Genomic DNA, 20,909 nt, shown 5'->3' with positions numbered 1-20,909 from the left:
CCCCGCCACCACTGCCGCCTCCACCGCCGCCACCACCGCCGCCGCCGGACTGCTTCAGCTGGGGCGGCGAGCGGATGTCAGCGCGGAAGATGCCGGCCGCAACATCGGCCAGGCGCACGCGGCAGTGGGACCGAATGTGGCCAGGCTGCTCGCAGTAGTGGCAGATAATGGCGCTGCTGCTGGCGGCGCCGCCGCCTTGGCCGCCGCCGGCACTGCCGGCGGCACCGGCGCGGCCGCCGCTGCGGTTGACGGCGCCGACGTGCCCGCTGCGCGCCTGCTCCTGGTTCTTAATGAACTCCTGCTGCATTAAATAACCGCAAAGCTGCTGCAGGGTCTGGCCTGGAGAGGCGTAGCAGATGTCGCAGATGTTCTCCCAGCGCGGCTTGGGCAGACCGGCCAGCAGCTTGAGTCGCACCTGCTGGTCGGTCCACGAGCCGCCGACCGCGCCGATGCGGTCCCGCAGGTCACTGGCGCGCAGGAAGTAAGAGGCAATGGTCTCGCCCTCTCGCAGGCAGAACTCATCGCGCTCTGACTCGAACTGCGCCAGTTTCAGCGGCGCTGACTGGCGGAACAGCTGGATGACGTAGGCGTGCGCCTCGTAGGCGTGCTGAGCGAGTGCGAGTTGCTGCGCAACGCCCTCACTGCGGGACATGCGCAGCAAACTGGCGGCTGCAGCACTCTCATCAGCCAGCTCGCGCGCCGTGCGAGGCGTCATCGGAGCGTAGGCGAAGAGATATTCTCCGAGAGGCACACGCCGGGAGTTCAGGTGGTCCAACAGGCTGCGACGCCACGCAAAGTAGTTTGACGCGTCCTCTAACAACATTACTCCACTATAGTCCCCCATACTACCTAGCTAGCTAAGCGGCCGACCGCGCGCGGGTTATCGCGGCGCGGGGCTCATAACCTGCTGAGGATTTTGGCTCGGCTGACGCTGTTGCTGGCTGCGGGTGCTTCACACGCGATACAGCTATGCTGTCTGGCACCGGTAGTGGGGGAAGACTTATGGCGCGTGTGGTTAACAAAGCAAGCGCTCGGAAGCGCGCCACACAGACGGGCGGCAGCCCCTCGCAACCTCGTACCTGGCAGTCTGACCCATCCGGCAAACCGCCACACGGCTGCACCCTAGGGTTGGGCTGCCTCCCCTCGCGGGCCACTAGCACCGCGAGCCCCCAACTCACCAACATTGGTCTTGAAGACCCAGCGATTGGCCAGCAGACGCGCGCCTGGGGGCGGCTCCGCTAGCTGCCAGGTGCCGTGTGCGCGTTGAGCCTTCATCTCCTCCTCCATAGCGGCGCGCCACTCCGCAGCTTGTGGTCCGTTAGTGGCCTCCGAATAGCTGCGGGGGTCGCCGGTGTCCGCAGCCGCAGTCATCGCAGCGCTGCTGCTGTAGCTGTCCTCATCATCTGAGGCTGGCGCCAGCGCCGGCGTCTCGTCGTCGCTGTCGCTATCAAACAGCTGAGCGGCCGCTGCTGCAGCCGAGGCGGCGCTGCTACTGCTGCCACCCCCGCCGCCCGCCGCCGCGGATGCGGCAGTTGACAGCGGAGGCTCACTGACGGCGCCGAGGGCCGGCGTTAGTGAGGGGCGTTGACTGCGGGTGGCGGGCCGTGAGGGCCCGGCTGCCGGCGCCTGGGGAGGCGCCGGCAGCGTAGTGGGGGGAGGTGTGCCGTTGGCCGGCGCCGCCGGCGCCTGGGGAGGCGCCGGGTCAGCGCCGGCCGAGGGCGTTGCAGCACTGCTACTGCCACCACCACCACCACTCGCATCCGCCGTTACCCCGAACGGTGTGCCCGCCAGCCGCGACGCCGGACCCCGTACATCCTCATCGAACTCTATGTCCCGGCTCACCACCACTTTGCCGCCGACCAGCACGCGAGATGCGGCGGAGCTGCGCTGCAGGCCCAGGTACGTGCCGATGTCGGCATGCGGGCTGAGCTTGGAGCGGCTGTCGGCGGGTTTGGTGACATAGACGCGGCAGCCGAAGATGCGCAGGTCGGCAACGTTAGGCTTGTTGCCGGTGAAGGCCTCCCACGGCGTGCTGCTGCAGCTGGTGGAGGGACTTAAGTTGCGCACATGGCAGGCATGCACCACAGCTTCAGGCCAGAAGCTGGGGGGGAGCACAGCCTCAAACAGCAGGGCGCGAGTGCGCTCCATCAGGGTGCGGTTGAGCCGCTCGGCCACACCGTTCTGCTGCGGCGTGTACGGCGCGCTGAACTGGTGCGCGGTGCTGCGCTCACGCAGCCACTGCTCCAGCTGCTCAGCGTGGTACTCGCCGCCGTTGTCGCTGCGGAGGATGCGCAGCTTGCCGCCATCGCGGCAGTGACTCTCGAACTGCGCAATCATCTCCTGCAGCGCTACACCAGCGTGGTCCCTGGTGGGCAGCAACCGAACAGCTGATAGGCCGGTGGCGGCGTCAAGCAGCGTGGTGAAGTAGCGTGCGCCACCACGGCCCACGGTGGGCATGGGGCCGCACACGTCAGAGTGCGCCAGAGCCAGAGGCTGTGGCGGCTCGCTACTGCTATTCGGGAAGGGCAGAGAGGCCGCCTTGGCCTCAATGCAGGTGCTGCACACCGACCCGGCTGCCTGGCTAAGTGCGCACAGATCAACATCCAGGCCGGTGACAAGGGACCCACCCACCATCTGCATCAGCGCAGTCCAGCCGAGATGGCCGAACCGGCGGTGCAGACGGAGCGCAGCGCCCAGAGAAGCCGCCGGCGAGCTGGTGCTGCTGCTGGCGCCGCCGCCGCCCGAAGGCGCGGCCGCACCAATGCTGCTGCTACTGCTCATAGTGCCGGAGCCGCTGAGGCTGCTGCTGCTGGTGGTGCCGCCGCGGCCCGAAAGCGCGGCGGCGGGATTGGGGTGTACACCGGTGTTACTGCCGTTGGCGGCGGCACCACCGCCGCCGCCCGGAGGCGCGGCGGGGCCGCCGCCGGCAGCCGGCGGCGCCACGGCGGGCGCCGCCAGCGCGACGGGCAGCATGGTAACAGACAGCGGGAACAGACCATCGCGCAGGCGGCCGCTGAGGAGGTTGCGGCCACCCTGCGCTAAGGTCACTGTCTCCCCCTCGAACACTACCTTCACGCCGCTGGCCGTCAGCCGGCGCACAGATAGCAGGGAGAGCTGGGCGGCTGGCACATACAGCACACCCGTCACATCAACACGCTGCCGCCCGGAGAGCATCCGGAGAGTGCCCGATCCCCCGACCGGGCTGCTGTGGCCATCCCCCCACAGCACTTGCCTCACCCTCGAGCGGGGCGTGAAGTTGTGAAGCAGCTGACGCAGCGGCGTGATATGGGCAAAGGTGCCGGAATCCACCACCGGCACACCACTGGCGGCGGCGGCGCTACTGGGGCTGCCGCTGACGCTGCCGTTCGCCACCACCCCGACGCTGCTGCTGCTGGAGGGATACAGCACGGTGTCTCCGCTATTGCAGACGACACTCGAGCGGCCGCCGGAACTCGCAAGCCCGGCACTGCCGCTGCTGCTGCTGGAGACTCCTGCTCCTGCGCTGCTGCTGTTGGGTCCGCTGCGAAGGCGCCGGAACGCCGCGCGGACCATGTTGATCAGGCTGCAGCCACCGCCCAGGGGAGGCGGGGCGCTGCCGATGGTGCTACTGCTGCGAGAGCCGCTGACGGCCGCGCTGTAGCAGTAAGTGCTGGTGCTACTGCCACCGGCGTGGCCCTCCACCACGCCGGAGCTGGGCATGCCGCCGTCGGCCGTGCCGTAGCCACTGCTGACGCCCGAGCCAGCCGACTCGGCGCCATAGGTGCGGACGATTAGACTGCTGCCGGCGTCAGGCACGGCCCAGTCCTCAACACCCCGCACAACCAGCACGTGCGCAGTCTTGGAGACGGCAGTGCCGGCGCCACCCGAGGCACCCCTGCTCCCGCCGCTCCGCCCACCGCGCTTCTTACCTCCTCCGCTGTCGCCACCTTTGGGGCCGCCGGCACCGCCGCCACCACCGCCACCACTGCCGCCTCCACCGCCGCCACCACCGCCGCCGCCGGACTGCTTCAGCTGGGGCGGCGAGCGGATGTCAGCGCGGAAGATGCCGGCCGCAACATCGGCCAGGCGCACGCGGCAGTGGGACCGAATGTGGCCAGCAGGCTGCTCGCAGTAGTGGCAGATAATGGCGCTGCTGCTGGCGGCGCCGCCGCCTTGGCCGCCGCCGGCACTGCCGGCGGCACCGGCGCGGCCGCCGCTGCGGTTGACGGCGCCGACGTGCCCGCTGCGCGCCTGCTCCTGGTTCTTAATGAACTCCTGCTGCATTAAATAACCGCAAAGCTGCTGCAGGGTCTGGCCTGGAGAGGCGTAGCAGATGTCGCAGATGTTCTCCCAGCGCGGCTTGGGCAGACCGGCCAGCAGCTTGAGTCGCACCTGCTGGTCGGTCCACGAGCCGCCGACCGCGCCGATGCGGTCCCGCAGGTCACTGGCGCGCAGGAAGTAAGAGGCAATGGTCTCGCCCTCTCGCAGGCAGAACTCATCGCTGACTCGAACTGCGCCAGTTTCAGCGGCGCTGACTGGCGGAACAGCTGGATGACGTAGGCGTGCGCCTCGTAGGCGTGCTGAGCGAGTGCGAGTTGCTGCGCAACGCCCTCACTGCAGGACATGCGCAGCAAACTGGCGGCTGCAGCACTCTCATCAGCCAGCTCGCGCGCCGTGCGAGGCGTCATCGGAGCGTAGGCGAAGAGATATTCTCCGAGAGGCACACGCCGGGAGTTCAGGTGGTCCAACAGGCTGCGACGCCACGCAAAGTAGTTTGACGCGTCCTCTAACAACATTACTCCACTATAGTCCCCCATACTACCTAGCTAGCTAAGCGGCCGACCGCGCGCGGGTTATCGCGGCGCGGGGCTCATAACCTGCTGAGGATTTTGGCTCGGCTGACGCTGTTGCTGGCTGCGGGTGCTTCACACGCGATACAGCTATGCTGTCTGGCACCGGTAGTGGGGGAAGACTTATGGCGCGTGTGGTTAACAAAGCAAGCGCTCGGAAGCGCGCCACACAGACGGGCGGCAGCCCCTCGCAACCTCGTACCTGGCAGTCTGACCCATCCGGCAAACCGCCACACGGCTGCACCCTAGGGTTGGGCTGCCTCCCCTCGCGGGCCACTAGCACCGCGAGCCCCCAACTCACCAACATTGGTCTTGAAGACCCAGCGATTGGCCAGCAGACGCGCGCCTGGGGGCGGCTCCGCTAGCTGCCAGGTGCCGTGTGCGCGTTGAGCCTTCATCTCCTCCTCCATAGCGGCGCGCCACTCCGCAGCTTGTGGTCCGTTAGTGGCCTCCGAATAGCTGCGGGGGTCGCCGGTGTCCGCAGCCGCAGTCATCGCAGCGCTGCTGCTGTAGCTGTCCTCATCATCTGAGGCTGGCGCCAGCGCCGGCGTCTCGTCGTCGCTGTCGCTATCAAACAGCTGAGCGGCCGCTGCTGCAGCCGAGGCGGCGCTGCTACTGCTGCCACCCCCGCCGCCCGCCGCCGCGGATGCGGCAGTTGACAGCGGAGGCTCACTGACGGCGCCGAGGGCCGGCGTTAGTGAGGGGCGTTGACTGCGGGTGGCGGGCCGTGAGGGCCCGGCTGCCGGCGCCTGGGGAGGCGCCGGCAGCGTAGTGGGGGGAGGTGTGCCGTTGGCCGGCGCCGCCGGCGCCTGGGGAGGCGCCGGGTCAGCGCCGGCCGAGGGCGTTGCAGCACTGCTACTGCCACCACCACCACCACTCGCATCCGCCGTTACCCCGAACGGTGTGCCCGCCAGCCGCGACGCCGGACCCCGTACATCCTCATCGAACTCTATGTCCCGGCTCACCACCACTTTGCCGCCGACCAGCACGCGAGATGCGGCGGAGCTGCGCTGCAGGCCCAGGTACGTGCCGATGTCGGCATGCGGGCTGAGCTTGGAGCGGCTGTCGGCGGGTTTGGTGACATAGACGCGGCAGCCGAAGATGCGCAGGTCGGCAACGTTAGGCTTGTTGCCGGTGAAGGCCTCCCACGGCGTGCTGCTGCAGCTGGTGGAGGGACTTAAGTTGCGCACATGGCAGGCATGCACCACAGCTTCAGGCCAGAAGCTGGGGGGGAGCACAGCCTCAAACAGCAGGGCGCGAGTGCGCTCCATCAGGGTGCGGTTGAGCCGCTCGGCCACACCGTTCTGCTGCGGCGTGTACGGCGCGCTGAACTGGTGCGCGGTGCTGCGCTCACGCAGCCACTGCTCCAGCTGCTCAGCGTGGTACTCGCCGCCGTTGTCGCTGCGGAGGATGCGCAGCTTGCCGCCATCGCGGCAGTGACTCTCGAACTGCGCAATCATCTCCTGCAGCGCTACACCAGCGTGGTCCCTGGTGGGCAGCAACCGAACAGCTGATAGGCCGGTGGCGGCGTCAAGCAGCGTGGTGAAGTAGCGTGCGCCACCACGGCCCACGGTGGGCATGGGGCCGCACACGTCAGAGTGCGCCAGAGCCAGAGGCTGTGGCGGCTCGCTACTGCTATTCGGGAAGGGCAGAGAGGCCGCCTTGGCCTCAATGCAGGTGCTGCACACCGACCCGGCTGCCTGGCTAAGTGCGCACAGATCAACATCCAGGCCGGTGACAAGGGACCCACCCACCATCTGCATCAGCGCAGTCCAGCCGAGATGGCCGAACCGGCGGTGCAGACGGAGCGCAGCGCCCAGAGAAGCCGCCGGCGAGCTGGTGCTGCTGCTGGCGCCGCCGCCGCCCGAAGGCGCGGCCGCACCAATGCTGCTGCTACTGCTCATAGTGCCGGAGCCGCTGAGGCTGCTGCTGCTGGTGGTGCCGCCGCGGCCCGAAAGCGCGGCGGCGGGATTGGGGTGTACACCGGTGTTACTGCCGTTGGCGGCGGCACCACCGCCGCCGCCCGGAGGCGCGGCGGGGCCGCCGCCGGCAGCCGGCGGCGCCACGGCGGGCGCCGCCAGCGCGACGGGCAGCATGGTAACAGACAGCGGGAACAGACCATCGCGCAGGCGGCCGCTGAGGAGGTTGCGGCCACCCTGCGCTAAGGTCACTGTCTCCCCCTCGAACACTACCTTCACGCCGCTGGCCGTCAGCCGGCGCACAGATAGCAGGGAGAGCTGGGCGGCTGGCACATACAGCACACCCGTCACATCAACACGCTGCCGCCCGGAGAGCATCCGGAGAGTGCCCGATCCCCCGACCGGGCTGCTGTGGCCATCCCCCCACAGCACTTGCCTCACCCTCGAGCGGGGCGTGAAGTTGTGAAGCAGCTGACGCAGCGGCGTGATATGGGCAAAGGTGCCGGAATCCACCACCGGCACACCACTGGCGGCGGCGGCGCTACTGGGGCTGCCGCTGACGCTGCCGTTCGCCACCACCCCGACGCTGCTGCTGCTGGAGGGATACAGCACGGTGTCTCCGCTATTGCAGACGACACTCGAGCGGCCGCCGGAACTCGCAAGCCCGGCACTGCCGCTGCTGCTGCTGGAGACTCCTGCTCCTGCGCTGCTGCTGTTGGGTCCGCTGCGAAGGCGCCGGAACGCCGCGCGGACCATGTTGATCAGGCTGCAGCCACCGCCCAGGGGAGGCGGGGCGCTGCCGATGGTGCTACTGCTGCGAGAGCCGCTGACGGCCGCGCTGTAGCAGTAAGTGCTGGTGCTACTGCCACCGGCGTGGCCCTCCACCACGCCGGAGCTGGGCATGCCGCCGTCGGCCGTGCCGTAGCCACTGCTGACGCCCGAGCCAGCCGACTCGGCGCCATAGGTGCGGACGATTAGACTGCTGCCGGCGTCAGGCACGGCCCAGTCCTCAACACCCCGCACAACCAGCACGTGCGCAGTCTTGGAGACGGCAGTGCCGGCGCCACCCGAGGCACCCCTGCTCCCGCCGCTCCGCCCACCGCGCTTCTTACCTCCTCCGCTGTCGCCACCTTTGGGGCCGCCGGCACCGCCGCCACCACCGCCACCACTGCCGCCTCCACCGCCGCCACCACCGCCGCCGCCGGACTGCTTCAGCTGGGGCGGCGAGCGGATGTCAGCGCGGAAGATGCCGGCCGCAACATCGGCCAGGCGCACGCGGCAGTGGGACCGAATGTGGCCAGGCTGCTCGCAGTAGTGGCAGATAATGGCGCTGCTGCTGGCGGCGCCGCCGCCTTGGCCGCCGCCGGCACTGCCGGCGGCACCGGCGCGGCCGCCGCTGCGGTTGACGGCGCCGACGTGCCCGCTGCGCGCCTGCTCCTGGTTCTTAATGAACTCCTGCTGCATTAAATAACCGCAAAGCTGCTGCAGGGTCTGGCCTGGAGAGGCGTAGCAGATGTCGCAGATGTTCTCCCAGCGCGGCTTGGGCAGACCGGCCAGCAGCTTGAGTCGCACCTGCTGGTCGGTCCACGAGCCGCCGACCGCGCCGATGCGGTCCCGCAGGTCACTGGCGCGCAGGAAGTAAGAGGCAATGGTCTCGCCCTCTCGCAGGCAGAACTCATCGCGCTCTGACTCGAACTGCGCCAGTTTCAGCGGCGCTGACTGGCGGAACAGCTGGATGACGTAGGCGTGCGCCTCGTAGGCGTGCTGAGCGAGTGCGAGTTGCTGCGCAACGCCCTCACTGCAGGACATGCGCAGCAAACTGGCGGCTGCAGCACTCTCATCAGCCAGCTCGCGCGCCGTGCGAGGCGTCATCGGAGCGTAGGCGAAGAGATATTCTCCGAGAGGCACACGCCGGGAGTTCAGGTGGTCCAACAGGCTGCGACGCCACGCAAAGTAGTTTGACGCGTCCTCTAACAACATTACTCCACTATAGTCCCCCATACTACCTAGCTAGCTAAGCGGCCGACCGCGCGCGGGTTATCGCGGCGCGGGGCTCATAACCTGCTGAGGATTTTGGCTCGGCTGACGCTGTTGCTGGCTGCGGGTGCTTCACACGCGATACAGCTATGCTGTCTGGCACCGGTAGTGGGGGAAGACTTATGGCGCGTGTGGTTAACAAAGCAAGCGCTCGGAAGCGCGCCACACAGACGGGCGGCAGCCCCTCGCAACCTCGTACCTGGCAGTCTGACCCATCCGGCAAACCGCCACACGGCTGCACCCTAGGGTTGGGCTGCCTCCCCTCGCGGGCCACTAGCACCGCGAGCCCCCAACTCACCAACAAGGCCTTCCTCCCACAACGCCACAAGCCCACAGTGTCATGATGCCAGAGGCGATGGGCCTTAGCACATGTAACAGCAGCATCAGCCGATGCCATGTCAGGCGAACGCTGGCACAACCCTGCCCTGCTGCTCCAGACGTTCGTGGGGCTTGGGTGGCGGGCCGTGTAAGTTCCAGCTTGCCATCAGGGCGGCGCCTGGCGGCGCGACAATGGTAGTGCACACGCTTGAGCAGACTTACACCGCGCCATTTGCGCGCCATACAAAATGCTTTCGTGTCTATACGTGCATCTACCAATCTCAGGCGCCATCGACAACGGCCATAATACCGGTACGCCTATCGTCGTAGTCCTTGGCCCTGGTGACCATAGCATGCCCCTCTCCCGTCGTAAAGAAACATACGGCATCTGCATGAGCTGTGAGTTCCATCAGATGCGATGCCGTGAAACAAAAAGGTTGCAATGCCAAGCATTACTGCTGCCGACGCCGCGCGGGAACAACACACACATCCGCGCTTCCACATCTTCGACCCAGACGACCCGGAGGGCCCCTTGTTGTCGGCTCGACTTAAGGTTCCGTCTCCTCCAAGCTCATTCTCGCCTTGGTACGCTAGCCTATATAACATACGCACACACAACTGGGTTTCCTTGTTATTGCCTAAACACTCTCAATTACATTCACTGTCACACAGCGGTTGGGGTGCACCTCCTCCAGGCCCGCGAGGTTACGCAGCTGGTGTCAGCCTGGTTGGGCGTCCAGAGCAGCAGAGGTCACGTGCACGCACGACGCACGCGGGCCATCCAGCCAGGGCGCCTAACCAAATCCTCGCCCAAAGGCCACATCATGCGGCCACAGCCACGCCGAGCGCAGCCAGCCAGCCAGTCAAGGCCGCAGTCAACGCAGCACCTTCGCCTGCGGCTGTTGCTGCGCTGTGCGTGCGCCCGTCCGCACGACCGCCTGTCCCCGCCGCTGCTCCTGCCGCTGCTCCGCGCTGCACCACATCGCACGGTGCATCTCCACCTGCTTCTTCCCACGTCCTGCCGGCCCTGCACGCTGCTACCCTCCTCCTTCCTGTCTCCGTTTGGCACCCTGTGCTCACTTGGCGGCCGGCGGCGCGCTGTCGTTTTTCTCCAGGTCGGCCATGGTGGGCACATTGGCCATGCGGCTGACGTACTCCTCCGCCATGTCCAGATCGTCTTCCGCCTCCTCCAGAACGTCAACTAGGTCGTCAATCAGGACTGTTTGTGAGCGCATGTGTGCACAGGTGGGGTGACAAGAGGCGTGGTGAGGTCAGCGGTGCGGTGAGCAGGGCGGAGGGCGTCGGTCCGAGGCTCCACACCACTCGACTTCGGGCCGTGTGGATCACCCGTGTGGCAGCACAAGACGCACGACATGAGGTAATTACCCCAGCATCGTGACTGCAATGCCATTGCGGCAAGCCCCCAGCCGACAGGGCGAGCCTGTGCGCACACAAACAACTGTACAATCCGCATAACGTAAGAACCCAGCCACCTGTCCCCATGCCGTGCTCACATGTATCATAGATGTACATGGCCCCGCCGCCGATGATAGAACCCAGGCCTGCCACGATGAAATCACGGCGGCTCGGCTTGTACCAGGGCGTGGCGGTGGGCGGCTGTGGGCGGGGGAGGTGGGGGCGGAGGTGCACACACACACACGTTGGAACACAAACGGTCAGGGTCAAGCAGGCACTGCATGTTCCTGGCTTACGAGCTTCAAGAAAGAGTCAAGTCTGAGAGCCGGTGCGTGCGAAGAGGTCCGACTGGCCTTACCCGCGGCGGCGGCGGCGGGGGAGGTGGGGGCGGAGGTGGCAGGGTGTCGACGTTGGGTTGGGTCGACCTGTCGGCAGGTTGGACGAGGCGTGATGAGCCCGAGTCCACCCCTTGGGACTTTGCAAAATGACCGTAATACGCCCATGCTCACCGGCACAAGACAACTGGCCGCGGCAACACCGCGACCGCAGTCGCCGATGGCCGGCTGGCGACACCAACCGTGCGGGAAGCACAGAGGCTCTGCATGATTACCTAGCCTATAATACGTAGCTTCAAGTTTGACCTAAATCCGTGGCTTACTATGATATTTCGGGTGTGGGGGTTCCGGGCCGCCGCCGAGTGATTTTGCTTGCAGACTTCAGAGATGGAACGCGAAATGATTAGGATTCGTCAACATGCAAAAGCAGAATGAATAAAGCAGAGCGAAGAAGCAAAATGTGGTAAGAATTCTATTCGTCACCCAATGCACGCTCATGCAGCCCGTGGATGTTGTCTGCTTTCCCGATTAAATTTACATATGTAAGTTTTTGCTCGTGCTCTATACCACCAGCTAGCGGATTTGCGGCTTGCCGACGTCGAGGTACCATCCATACGCGAATCAATCAAGGCCGTCTCCCCAATCAAGGCCAACCGCTTACAAGACGCAGTAAATACCAGTACATCTCTGTGCAGCGACCCTACAGCGCCACTTCTTCGTTGCTCACTTTGTTGACACAAAATAATCAGCATGCAGACGCAACTCCGCGGCCGCGGTGCAGGCGCTCTACCGGCTCGTGCGTCGCGCTCGGTGTTCCCTAGGATTGTGTGCCAGTCCCAAAAGACCCAGGAGGCGCCGAAGAAGCAGCAGTCCTATGCGGACAAGTCCAGGCAAGGCCTGGGCGATATCGGCGACCTGCTTGGCCCTATTGGCCTCACCTACAGTGATGGTGTCTCGGTAAGCACATCGTCTAGCTTTCGCGCGCGGGAGATCCGGGACATGGGCTGGATTTGTGGGCTCGCGCGTGTCGTGCTTGCGCCTGTTGCCATCACCACGCGGCCACGTCGCTTGCACTCGCAGTGCTTTCTCTCCCAGTGAATGGTAGTACGTGTAAGTCTGCTGTATACCTGGTCATCTTCGTCGTGAAGGGGCTGAACACGAAGGTCTGGCACGACTCGACGTCGGTTCTTCTTCCGCTTGCAGGAGTTCAAGGTGAAGCCCGAGGACATCCAGGTGGACAAGTCGTCAAACGGCGTCGCGCTGGGCCCCATCAGCCTCAGCTTTGGCACGGAGCTCAACGACCGCAACGGTGTGGAGGCCAGCACCAGCGGCCGTGACGCCGCGGCGGCGGCGTCGGGGCTGCCCAGCATCCACAGCATGACCACGGCCGAGTGGCGAGAGCTGTACGAGAAGGACGGCACCAACGACCTGTGGATGGAAGATGAGTTCAATGCCGGGTCACGCCTCATGGTGGGTACAGTCGTGCGTCCCCATGTGGCTCAGCTGTTGCATCATTCCCGACGGCCTGACCCTGCAGCGCATGATAGCAACTACGTGCTTACCGCGTGTGCTTACCGCCTGTGACCAGTCTGCATACGTGCGCCCTAGCTGACATGGACGTTGCTTCGCGAATCTCTTGCAGGGTGGGCGAGCTGTGCACAAGGGCGGTGTGTACGGGTTCCGCACAGGTGAGGGGCCATCGGCGGGTGACGTGCCGGTGCACAAGATCAAGATCTTTGACCACTACGGCAACCAGGAGATTGACGTGGAGGTGCCCGAGGACCGGTGAGCGCATTCACTTGACGGGGTGGCGCTTGCAGGGTCGGTTGACAGGAAGACTGCGACGTACCATGCTGGGCTCAGGGTTACGGGCTGAGGGTTGTTGGGGTTTTCCATGGAGGAGAACCTACCGTACCGTATATATTGTGTGACTTGTCGGAGTCCGGTAACAAGAGAAGACACTTGAGCGACCAGGACCAGCGATGCACAGCCACTCTGCATTTCTTACGTGTCCCCTCTGGTGTTCCCCCTCGGTCCTGTGCGCATCTTCCTCAGGTACATTCTGTGGGAGGCGGAGGACAAGGGTCTGGAGCTGCCGTACGCTTGCCGCATGGGGTGCTGCACGGCGTGCGCGGTGCGCGTGAAGGAGGGCGAGGTGCACCAGCCGGAGGCACTGGGCATTAGCGCGGAGCTACGCGAGATGGGCTATGCGCTCATGTGCGTGGGCTACCCCACCAGTGATGCCGTCATGGAGACGGTGAGCGAGGACGAGATCTACGAGCTGCAGTTCGGCAAGTACTTTGCACAGCAGGCACTGGACCCCAACTCCGAGTCCATTGAGCGCGATGACTACGCACTGTCCATTGCCAACATGGACGAGTGAACCAAGCGACTGATATTGACGCAGGGGGGGGGGGTTGTATGTACCGAAGGATGTTGGGGTGACGGCAGTGTACGAACGAGTACACAGGAGCGGATAGGGTAGAAACCGCAGGACTATGTGACTGAACCATTGACCTTTGACCTCATCAGGACTGGGTTGAGCATATGAGAACAGTTTTGAGCACTTTTGACGGCGCATCGGCTGAGTGTGTTTGGGGGCTACCTACTTGCCGCCTATAGCGCGGTGAGGCTTTAGGCATTCTTTCATAATGATTTCGCATGTATATCGGTTGACTGGGGCACCTGGACTCAGGCACTGTGGGCCCCCATCAGGCCCAGGAAGGCGGACGGGTGGAGGAGTGGCGGACGGGTGCAATGAGATGCACGATTGCATGTTAAGAAGCTGTTAGTTCGCTCAACCCGTGTCGCTTTGTATAATCTGAAAGGATAAAAACTGAAAGCAATGGCATAGCTTCTACTTGCAGCTTGCAGCTGTTGTTGACCTGAACCTAGGAAAACATGGCGAGGCCGAGTCGCTGGTCCCGGGCGTGTTTCGCTGTCGCCCTAGCTTTTATCAGCGTCTTCAAAGCTTCTCGCGCTTGTGAGGAGCTCACGGACGCGACTGCGTCTCAATCCGAGCTCATTTTGCTTAAGAACTTCCACCAGGTCCTAAAATGCAACAACATTCCTGGAATACTTGTGTTCCCATACATCTGGGGGCCTACCACGGTCACCGTGGACTGCGGAAAGCTGCAGCCGGTAAGTGCCGCCCCAGGGTTCGGCGCGGATGCCCTGCGCCCGGCAGCAAGCGCCCTTTGCTCGGAGTCCTCGGCCGCTGAGGTCAGCCTGCGTGTCATGTGCATGCAGTATCAAATTTACATGGGAGGGACGCCGGACGAGGTCACGCAGCGGTGGACGGACGGTGAGCAGGCATGGTGCAGCCTGTACTCCACCTTGCGGCGCAAAGGCTGCCAGCTGCAGCTGTCGCCCTTCTCAACTTCGTACATCGGCCTGCGGAAAACGCCGAACTTGGGTGCGTAGGGTCGTCTAATGGCCAGTGGGCGAGTTGCACTCGCGCTTGAGATTGGGCTCGGCGGTATTGTCACTGGGAACAGGTGATGGGGAGGGGGACGACCCGTGGGGACCCGGGGGACCCGCCAGGCGCTCTCGCCTGTTGGTTGCCAACCGCAGTCGCGCTTGGGTGTTGTGGGCCCATGCCAGTGCATCGTGTACTGTCCGTTACAGCGCTGTGCTGGTGGTGCCACGCAGGTGCGGTATGCCGCTTTGAGCACGACTCGCGGTGGAGCTGGTGGATGGCAGGTAGCTTCGGCGCCGCAATGGTGCTGCTGTTGGCCGCCGGGCCGCTGTCCGAGTCCATGGCGCTGCGGGTCACCAGCGGGGGCCTCATCTTTGCTCTGGGGTCTGTCATCATCATCACCTACATCATCTCAAGGTGCGCTCCCTGGTCCTGCCCTGCTTTCATTCCGTCACAGGTACTACACACCTCTGGAGGCACCCACCGCCACCGTGTAGCGTTTCCCCCCTGACAGCACCTCCCAGCCAAACCCAAACCAATCCATTTCATCTGCGTGTCCCCGCACCCATACAGGCAGTTGCCGGGGCGCCGCAGCCTGGTCACCACGGCCATGCTGCTGGGCAGCACCAGCTGGGGCCTGCTGCGCTGGAGCACCGGCTACTGGGTGCCCTCGCTCTACACGCTGGCACACAACAAGTTCGTGCTGGGCGTGGCGGGGAGCTTCGGGCTGCTGGGCGCAGCGCTCACGTACCTGTACGGCAACGTGGACAACCCCAAGATAAACACGCTGGTCAAGCTGGGGCTGCAGCTGCTGGGGCTGGGCCTACTGTGGGCTGGCACGTGGACGCAGCCGCCCGTGTTCGCCGCGCTGCTGCTGGCGGCGGCGGGCTGGCGTGTGCTGCGATGGGTGCTGGCGGCGGTGCGCTGGTGAGTAGGAGGGCTGCTGGCGCGGGCCCTGTGCTGGAGCCGCGGGACATCGAGGGAGTGCTCACGTAGCAGCACTATGCCAGGGTGCCATGCGTGGCTCTCCCGCTAACACCATGCTGACCTACCCCACACGACACTGACATCATGCAGGTTCCACGGCAGGCGGTCAGCGAAGCAAGCAGCGACTCAGCATGCACAAGAGCAGCAAGTGGAGCACCAGCACCAGCAGCTGCTGCAACACCAGCAAGCGGCCCTATCCGGTACGCCGCTTGGTCAGGTCTCGGCCGGGATAGCCCTCAGCTCAGTGCAATCTGGCGGGGCGTATCTGGTCACAGCTGGCATGTTCGGTGGCGGCAGCCTGGCCCCGTCGCCCTACGGGCATCCGAGCACGCCGAGGGGCCTGGACGCGGCGTCGGCCCTGGCGGACGCGGTCAGTCCACTGGTGCGTGCAGGGCTCATCATCAACCCGCTCAGCGGCCGCAGCATCAGGATTGGAGGCGACCTGTACAACAGGCTGGTGGAGCAGGGCTACGTGCCCGACATGGCGGCAGGCCGCCTGGCACCGCCTATGCCGCCAGTCGGCTCGCCTGCCGGCAGTGACGGTGGCACACCGGGCAGCCCGGGCGCGGCGGCGCGGCGGCGCAGGCAGCTGCGCAACCGGGCGGGCTGAGGTGTTGACGGCGCGGCTGCGTCCTGGTGCGTGGGGGTAGAGTTGTGCATTTAGGGCGGAGTGCTAGAATAGTTTTATTGGTGCGGTCTCCATGTTATGAAGGCCATGCCTAGGTAGTAGAATGGTTGGAAGGAGTGGAAAGGCTAGTTGCGCCAGAAGTCCGGGCTGAGAAGACGAAAAGGCGGGTCCAGGTGCTGTGCAAGCAGCGTGGCGGTCGGGACCCAAGTTGCTCGCCCAACGCTCTTAATTGTAATTTGGCGTTGACTGTCTCAATGTATGTGATGTTTGGTGAGACGTTTGGCCGCCCCGAGGGCAGCTCTCGCAAAAAGATGCATGCTGTGCAAGCGCTTTCGGTGGAAAGCGCCCCAAACCCAGAAAACTGGACGGTACTGCCATTTTAGTATGCACTTACTCTGGTGAAAACAGCTTATCTCGCATAGCAGTCTAACGGGCTCGAAAAGCCTGGCCTGCACATTCGATGGCGAGCTTCCGGCGTTGCTTTGCGGGGCGAACATGTAGTCAACCAGCCATCAGGTAGCTTTGGGTACCCAGGTCATACGCGGCATAGCATTTCCGTAAGGGCGGGAGGACTAAGCCCAAACTCGCGCTGCAACTGCCTTGCAGGCGAAGTTTGGCGCCAGGGCTGGGCGATGCTGGCCCGCTGATAAGCACGAGCCTAGCTGCGGTCAAGGTGGGCCGTAGGGGCGAAGAGATCCGAAGATTGCGCTCTCCGACCTGACCTGCTTTCGGAGGCGCAATTCGCGATTTGGCGTCGGCGCCAACCCGCTCTCTGCCTCTGTGACTCTCACAGGTGTGCCGGCTTGTAACGTTAGCAGACCCCGGCTTTCAGGGGCTCGTCGAGCAGCGTCAGTCGACGCTCACTGGACCCCACCAGCCCTCGGTCCGCGGCGCTGCGCACCACCCGGCGGTTGAGCGGCACCCCGGGCGGCGGCAGCAGCCGCCTGCAGCCCCGCCCGCCCAGCCACCGCGCACTGGCACGCAAGACCGCGCTGTCAGCAAGTATCTCATCAACTCAATCATGACCGCGGGCTCCTGGCAACAGCTGGCGGATCTGGCCCACGCCAACGCGCTATCCTTTAACCATGTCCACATCAGCGCGCTCGTGTGCCGGCTGCCCAAACTGGTGCCCAGTCCGCACGGCCTGGAGGTCTCGGAGCGAGGCCGCTTCTCCCGCTTCCTGGGCGAGGTGTCGGAGCTGGTGGCGCAGCGGCTGCCCACGTTTGACCCGCGCGCGGTGGCCAACGTGCTTTGGGCGGTGTGCAAGCTGGGCTACAGCCCCGCACCGCCGCTGCTGAACCAGTTCCTGTTCGAGGCGTACGTGCGCATGGAAAAGTTTAACGCGCAGGTGACTTGGGTGGGAGGTCGCTAGACGCAGACGGAGCGTGCATACAGCATCTGACAAGTGTTGCCCGGTCACGGGAAAGGGGCTGAGCCCCTCCACAGTCTGAGGCCGAACAACCTCATCGCCCGGACATAGCCGGGGTCGGTTTCCACAGGCACATAGCCAAACCAGGTGCCTAGCAATCGCAATGCCACAGCAGAGCCAACCGCAGCCAGACGCAGCACAGTTGTCAACAGCCGCACTACTTGTCATGCCGTTACGCATGCCCTGCCAGCCCCACCGCGGACCGCTACCTAGACACCAGCCGGCTCCTCAGCCTGCGCGCTTGCGCCGCTTCTTGGGCGGCGCTGCGCTCTCCTCCTCCACTTGGCCTTTCCCGCCCCCTCCGCTACCAAGATGCGCGCACGCGCCCCCGCTGCTGCCGCCGCCGCCGCAAAAATCGCACCATTGAGGCGTGGCTGCTGTCAAATGCTTACACTGACGAAATGTGCTTCTACCAATACGGTACTTGCAGGAGCTGGCCAACCTGTCGTGGGCGCTGGCAACTCTGGCAGCCATGGGCCGGCAGCCTGTGCCGGCGTGGCTGCGCAAGTTCATATCGGCAGCGAAGCTGCACGTGGACGAGCTCAAGCCGCAGGAACTGGCGCACATGGCCTGGGCGCTCTCCAGGCTGTGCCCGCCACCTGCAGACGGCGAGGCGGCGTCAGCCGGGGCGTCACCAGCTGCAGGGCTAGCGCCGGCGAGCGAGGCCGCCTCTGCCTCCGGCAGCGCCAGCAGTGGCGCCAGCAGCAGCGGTAGCCCGTACGCGGAGTCTCTGCCGGGACTGGTGTCGGCGCTGTGCTCGCGCGCCGCCGCCTGCATGTACCGTTTCAGCAACGGCGAGATCGTGATGGCGGTGACGGCGCTGCACCGGCTAGACCCCGTGGCGGCGCGGGGCCTGGCGGCGGCGGCGCTGCCACATCTGCTGCGGGCGTGCTCACTGCCGCCTTCAGGCTCGGTCTCGTCGGGAGCAGGCCGTCGCGACTACCAGAGCTCTGGGAGTCCTTCGGCGCCGGCTTCGCCGTCTTGGCGCTGTGACCTGTCGGGCCAGGACCTGGCGAACATGTGGTTTGTGCTGGGCAGGTCCGCCGCACTGGCCGCTCCGAAGCATCCTGGTGCAGCGGGCTCAGCAGCCGCAGACCCTGTGACCGGAGCACCGCGGCTCGGCACAGCAGCTGCAGGAGCCATGCACGGCAGTGGCTCTGCGGCGGCGGCAGCGCCTCCCGCGCCGGCGCCGCGGCACCACCTGTATGCTCTGGTGGAGGTGACGGGGCGATCGGCGCACCTGCTCACCGCGCAGGGGCTGTGCACGGTGCTGGTGGCGTTTGCCAGGCTGAAGATCCGGCCGGGGGCAGACACCACCCGCGCGCTGCTGCAGCGCTTTCACCAGGTGCGCCCCTAGCAAGATGAGCTCGTGACGGGGCCGAGCATGACGCAACCACCGTAGGTCGCAGCATCTTCGCCGCTTTGCCGTGTGTAGCTTACGCGCCCTCGGGGTCGCCCGCTTTGTCCGTTCCTCCCGTAGGTGCTGCCTGCCCAAGCCAGCTTCCAGTGCGTGTCGGTGTCGCTGTGGGCGCTGGCGCGGCTGGACCTGGGGCCCGACGCCGCCACCATGGAGCTACTGCTGCACTGCGCTGCGCTGCAGGCGCCCGCAGCCAAGTCGTCAGAGATGCTGGCGCTGATGTGGGCGCTGACGCGGCTGGGCTTCTGCCCGCCGGCGGACTGCCTTAACCGCCTGGGGGCGCGGCTGACGGCGCTAGCTACACGGCTGCGGGCGCACGGGCTGCAGGTGGTGGTTGCAGCTTACAGCGCGTTCGGCGCGCGCCTGCCGCCGGCGCTGCGGGATGCGGTGCTCGCGGCCGCTGGCGCCCCCGTCAGCGGTGGCCCGCTGCTGCCGCACAGGAGCAGCAGTGAGGGCGGATTCAGGAGCCTGGTCGCGCATGAGTCCGAGGTGCCATCGATTCATCACACCGTGCCTCAAGGACAGCGCAGGCGGTCTCCTGACATCTTTGCGGAGCTGCCGCCCACCTCGGCGGTGCGCCTGCTGTCCACGCTGGCAGGCGTGTCGGTGCGCCAGGCGCCCAGCTCCCGCGGCCGCGCTGCTGCCAAGCACTCGGCGGCACGGCTGCGCGCGCGGCTCGCGCCGCGCCGCCACGCGCTGACCCGCGGCCTTGAGCGGGCCACGGGCGGCCGTCTGGCTGGCCTGTCTACGGACGCGCTGTGTGCGCTGCTCCTGTCCATATCCCGGCTATGCATGCGGCCGGGGGCGGCCTACATGCAGGAGCTGCAGGCCGTGCTGGAGGTGCGGTCGGCGCAGCTGGCGCCCTGGCAGGCCGGCGGCCTGCTGGCGGCACTCGCGCGGCTGCGGCTGCCGCCGCCCGGTGCGTGGCTGCAGCGCGTTCTGGCGGGGCTGGAAGGCAGCTATGAGCAGCTGAGCGCGCAGCAGCTGCTGGGGCTGGTGCACTCGCTGGCGGCACTGCACTTCCGGCCGACGGCGGGATGGATGGCGAAGTACCTGCAGCACTGCCTGTCGCGGCAGGAGGAGTGGCCGGTGGACGGGCTACGCCGGCTGCTGCGCTCGCTTGGTGCGCTGGGCCTGCAGCTGCGCGGGCGGCCGTGCCAAGCGCTGCTGGCGCTGGTGCGGGCGAACCGGGGCGAAATGCTGCACGCCGTGGGAACGCGGCAGCGGGCGCTGAGGGCGTCGTCGGCTGTTGCAGCTGCGGCGGATGCGGTAGCGGTTGGCAATGGGCGGCCACACAGGCATGGCTGCAAGCGCGTCGGCAAAGGAAGGCTCGGCAGGCCAGCCAGTAAGCTGGGCAAGGGCATGTGTACCGGCGTGGAGAGCGGTGCGGAGGAGGTGCGGGGGCGCACAAGCTCATCTTGTGACCTCAAGCGCATTGTGCTCCGCACAACGGACTCTGGCGCGGCGGGGCTGGGCGGCGGCGTGCGGCTGCAGCTGCCAGCTGGAAGCAGCCGGGCGACGGCGCGAGCGGTGGCTGCTGACGCCGGCGTACGGCTCAAACGCAGCCTGTGCACGGTGTGTGTGGACTTGGAGCAGTGTGTAATCTAGATGGGCAGTAGGCGGTGCGCGCCACACTGTCACACATGCTCCAGAACACAGCGTGGTCTTCGGCCGCAGTGTTAGGCAATCGAGCTGCTGAATATAGCAGAGCAGGAGCGTGTTTCATTGTATAATGAAGCTTGGATTAAAAGTGGCGCTTGTACAATGTGAAGATAGAGCGGTTAGTGCCCGGCGGAGGCGAAAAGGCGTGCTGTGTGCGGCGACGGCCGGGGCTGGCCGTGCCTGATGTGTACAGCTTGAGGACAGGGAGGTGAGCACGTTGCGTGGACGAGGGAGAAGATTTCGTTTACATAATGCTTTAGGACTCGAAAGGTGATTGGAGAAAGCGAAGGGATTCCGCAGCTATCACCCCGCGGTTGCTGGTCGGGTTGCTGGTATGGCACGCGAAGGGGTGGTGGCGTCTGTAGCTGTGCCATAGGATCGGTTCGTCTCCCGGCGGCGCTGGCAAAGACTATTTTCACAAGGTGGGCATACAGTGGTATTTGGTGACATTGCTTTACTTTTCTGTAAACCGCGCTGCCTGTCATCCTAGATCCACTATCACTTGCAGCCATGG

At 65.5% G+C, this 20,909-nt stretch overlaps 5 protein-coding genes across 5 annotated transcripts in view; 3 read left to right on the top strand and 2 right to left on the bottom strand.

The window, feature by feature from the left end:
- The window catches only part of CHLRE_03g183950v5 (uncharacterized protein), a 10,792-nt gene extending 1,930 nt beyond the window's left edge, over positions 1-8,862 (bottom strand). The window contains exons 1-3 of the mRNA XM_043061082.1: positions 5,131-8,862; positions 1,179-4,490; positions 83-738 (exon numbers count right to left, since the gene is read on the bottom strand). Of these exons, the coding sequence (XP_042926211.1) occupies positions 83-738; positions 1,179-4,490; positions 5,131-8,749 (7,587 nt within the window). The 5' untranslated portion in view covers positions 8,750-8,862. The remainder of the gene's footprint in view (positions 1-82; positions 739-1,178; positions 4,491-5,130) is intronic.
- Positions 8,863-8,911: 49 nt separating this feature from the next.
- CHLRE_03g183900v5 (uncharacterized protein) lies at positions 8,912-11,262 on the bottom strand. The gene is made up of 4 exons (XM_001702880.2): positions 11,029-11,262; positions 10,878-10,944; positions 10,618-10,720; positions 8,912-10,322 (listed from the first exon to the last, which is right to left on the bottom strand). The coding sequence occupies exons 1-4, from the start codon at positions 11,121-11,123 to the stop codon at positions 10,180-10,182; spliced, it is 408 nt and encodes a 135-aa protein (XP_001702932.1). The 5' UTR covers positions 11,124-11,262; the 3' UTR covers positions 8,912-10,179.
- A 150-nt stretch (positions 11,263-11,412) lies between these two features.
- CHLRE_03g183850v5 (uncharacterized protein) lies at positions 11,413-13,692 on the top strand. Its single transcript, XM_043061081.1, has 4 exons — positions 11,413-11,811; positions 12,058-12,324; positions 12,497-12,639; positions 12,910-13,692. The coding sequence occupies exons 1-4, from the start codon at positions 11,605-11,607 to the stop codon at positions 13,235-13,237; spliced, it is 945 nt and encodes a 314-aa protein (XP_042926210.1). The 5' UTR covers positions 11,413-11,604; the 3' UTR covers positions 13,238-13,692.
- A 60-nt stretch (positions 13,693-13,752) lies between these two features.
- On the top strand, positions 13,753-16,134 carry CHLRE_03g183800v5 (uncharacterized protein). Its single transcript, XM_043061080.1, has 5 exons — positions 13,753-13,995; positions 14,104-14,269; positions 14,506-14,689; positions 14,846-15,199; positions 15,350-16,134. Exons 2-5 carry the CDS (start codon positions 14,116-14,118, stop codon positions 15,867-15,869), a joined length of 1,212 nt encoding a protein of 403 aa, XP_042926209.1. The 5' UTR covers positions 13,753-13,995; positions 14,104-14,115; the 3' UTR covers positions 15,870-16,134.
- A 148-nt stretch (positions 16,135-16,282) lies between these two features.
- Positions 16,283-20,875, top strand: CHLRE_03g183750v5 (uncharacterized protein). The gene is made up of 5 exons (XM_043061079.1): positions 16,283-16,403; positions 16,494-16,560; positions 16,681-17,235; positions 17,747-18,661; positions 18,797-20,875. Exons 1-5 carry the CDS (start codon positions 16,348-16,350, stop codon positions 20,339-20,341), a joined length of 3,138 nt encoding a protein of 1,045 aa, XP_042926208.1. The 5' UTR covers positions 16,283-16,347; the 3' UTR covers positions 20,342-20,875.
- Positions 20,876-20,909: the final 34 nt, after the last annotated feature.

This window comes from Chlamydomonas reinhardtii, chromosome 3, assembly GCF_000002595.2.
Source record: "Chlamydomonas reinhardtii strain CC-503 cw92 mt+ chromosome 3, whole genome shotgun sequence".
NCBI classification, from domain to species: Eukaryota; Viridiplantae; Chlorophyta; class Chlorophyceae; order Chlamydomonadales; family Chlamydomonadaceae; genus Chlamydomonas; species Chlamydomonas reinhardtii.
This window is presented reverse-complemented; position numbering and strand designations above follow the sequence as displayed.

Coding starts and splice junctions, on each gene's coding strand:
- CHLRE_03g183850v5 (XM_043061081.1), top strand. CDS start 11,605: ATGCAGACGCAACTCCGCGGCCGCGGTGCAGGCGCTCTACCGGCTCGT. Junction 11,812..12,057: donor CCTACAGTGATGGTGTCTCG/GTAAGCACATCG, acceptor TTCCGCTTGCAG/GAGTTCAAGGTGAAGCCCGA. Junction 12,640..12,909: donor GTGGAGGTGCCCGAGGACCG/GTGAGCGCATTC, acceptor CATCTTCCTCAG/GTACATTCTGTGGGAGGCGG.
- CHLRE_03g183900v5 (XM_001702880.2), bottom strand. CDS start 11,123: ATGCAGAGCCTCTGTGCTTCCCGCACGGTTGGTGTCGCCAGCCGGCCA. Junction 10,945..11,028: donor CGGCCAGTTGTCTTGTGCCG/GTGAGCATGGGC, acceptor ACCTGCCGACAG/GTCGACCCAACCCAACGTCG. Junction 10,721..10,877: donor CCCCGCCGCCGCCGCCGCGG/GTAAGGCCAGTC, acceptor CCCCGCCCACAG/CCGCCCACCGCCACGCCCTG.
- CHLRE_03g183800v5 (XM_043061080.1), top strand. CDS start 14,116: ATGGGAGGGACGCCGGACGAGGTCACGCAGCGGTGGACGGACGGTGAG. Junction 14,270..14,505: donor GCGGAAAACGCCGAACTTGG/GTGCGTAGGGTC, acceptor GGTGCCACGCAG/GTGCGGTATGCCGCTTTGAG. Junction 14,690..14,845: donor ATCACCTACATCATCTCAAG/GTGCGCTCCCTG, acceptor GCACCCATACAG/GCAGTTGCCGGGGCGCCGCA.
- CHLRE_03g183750v5 (XM_043061079.1), top strand. CDS start 16,348: ATGGCGAGCTTCCGGCGTTGCTTTGCGGGGCGAACATGTAGTCAACCA. Junction 16,404..16,493: donor TGTAGTCAACCAGCCATCAG/GTAGCTTTGGGT, acceptor ACTGCCTTGCAG/GCGAAGTTTGGCGCCAGGGC. Junction 16,561..16,680: donor CGAGCCTAGCTGCGGTCAAG/GTGGGCCGTAGG, acceptor TGACTCTCACAG/GTGTGCCGGCTTGTAACGTT.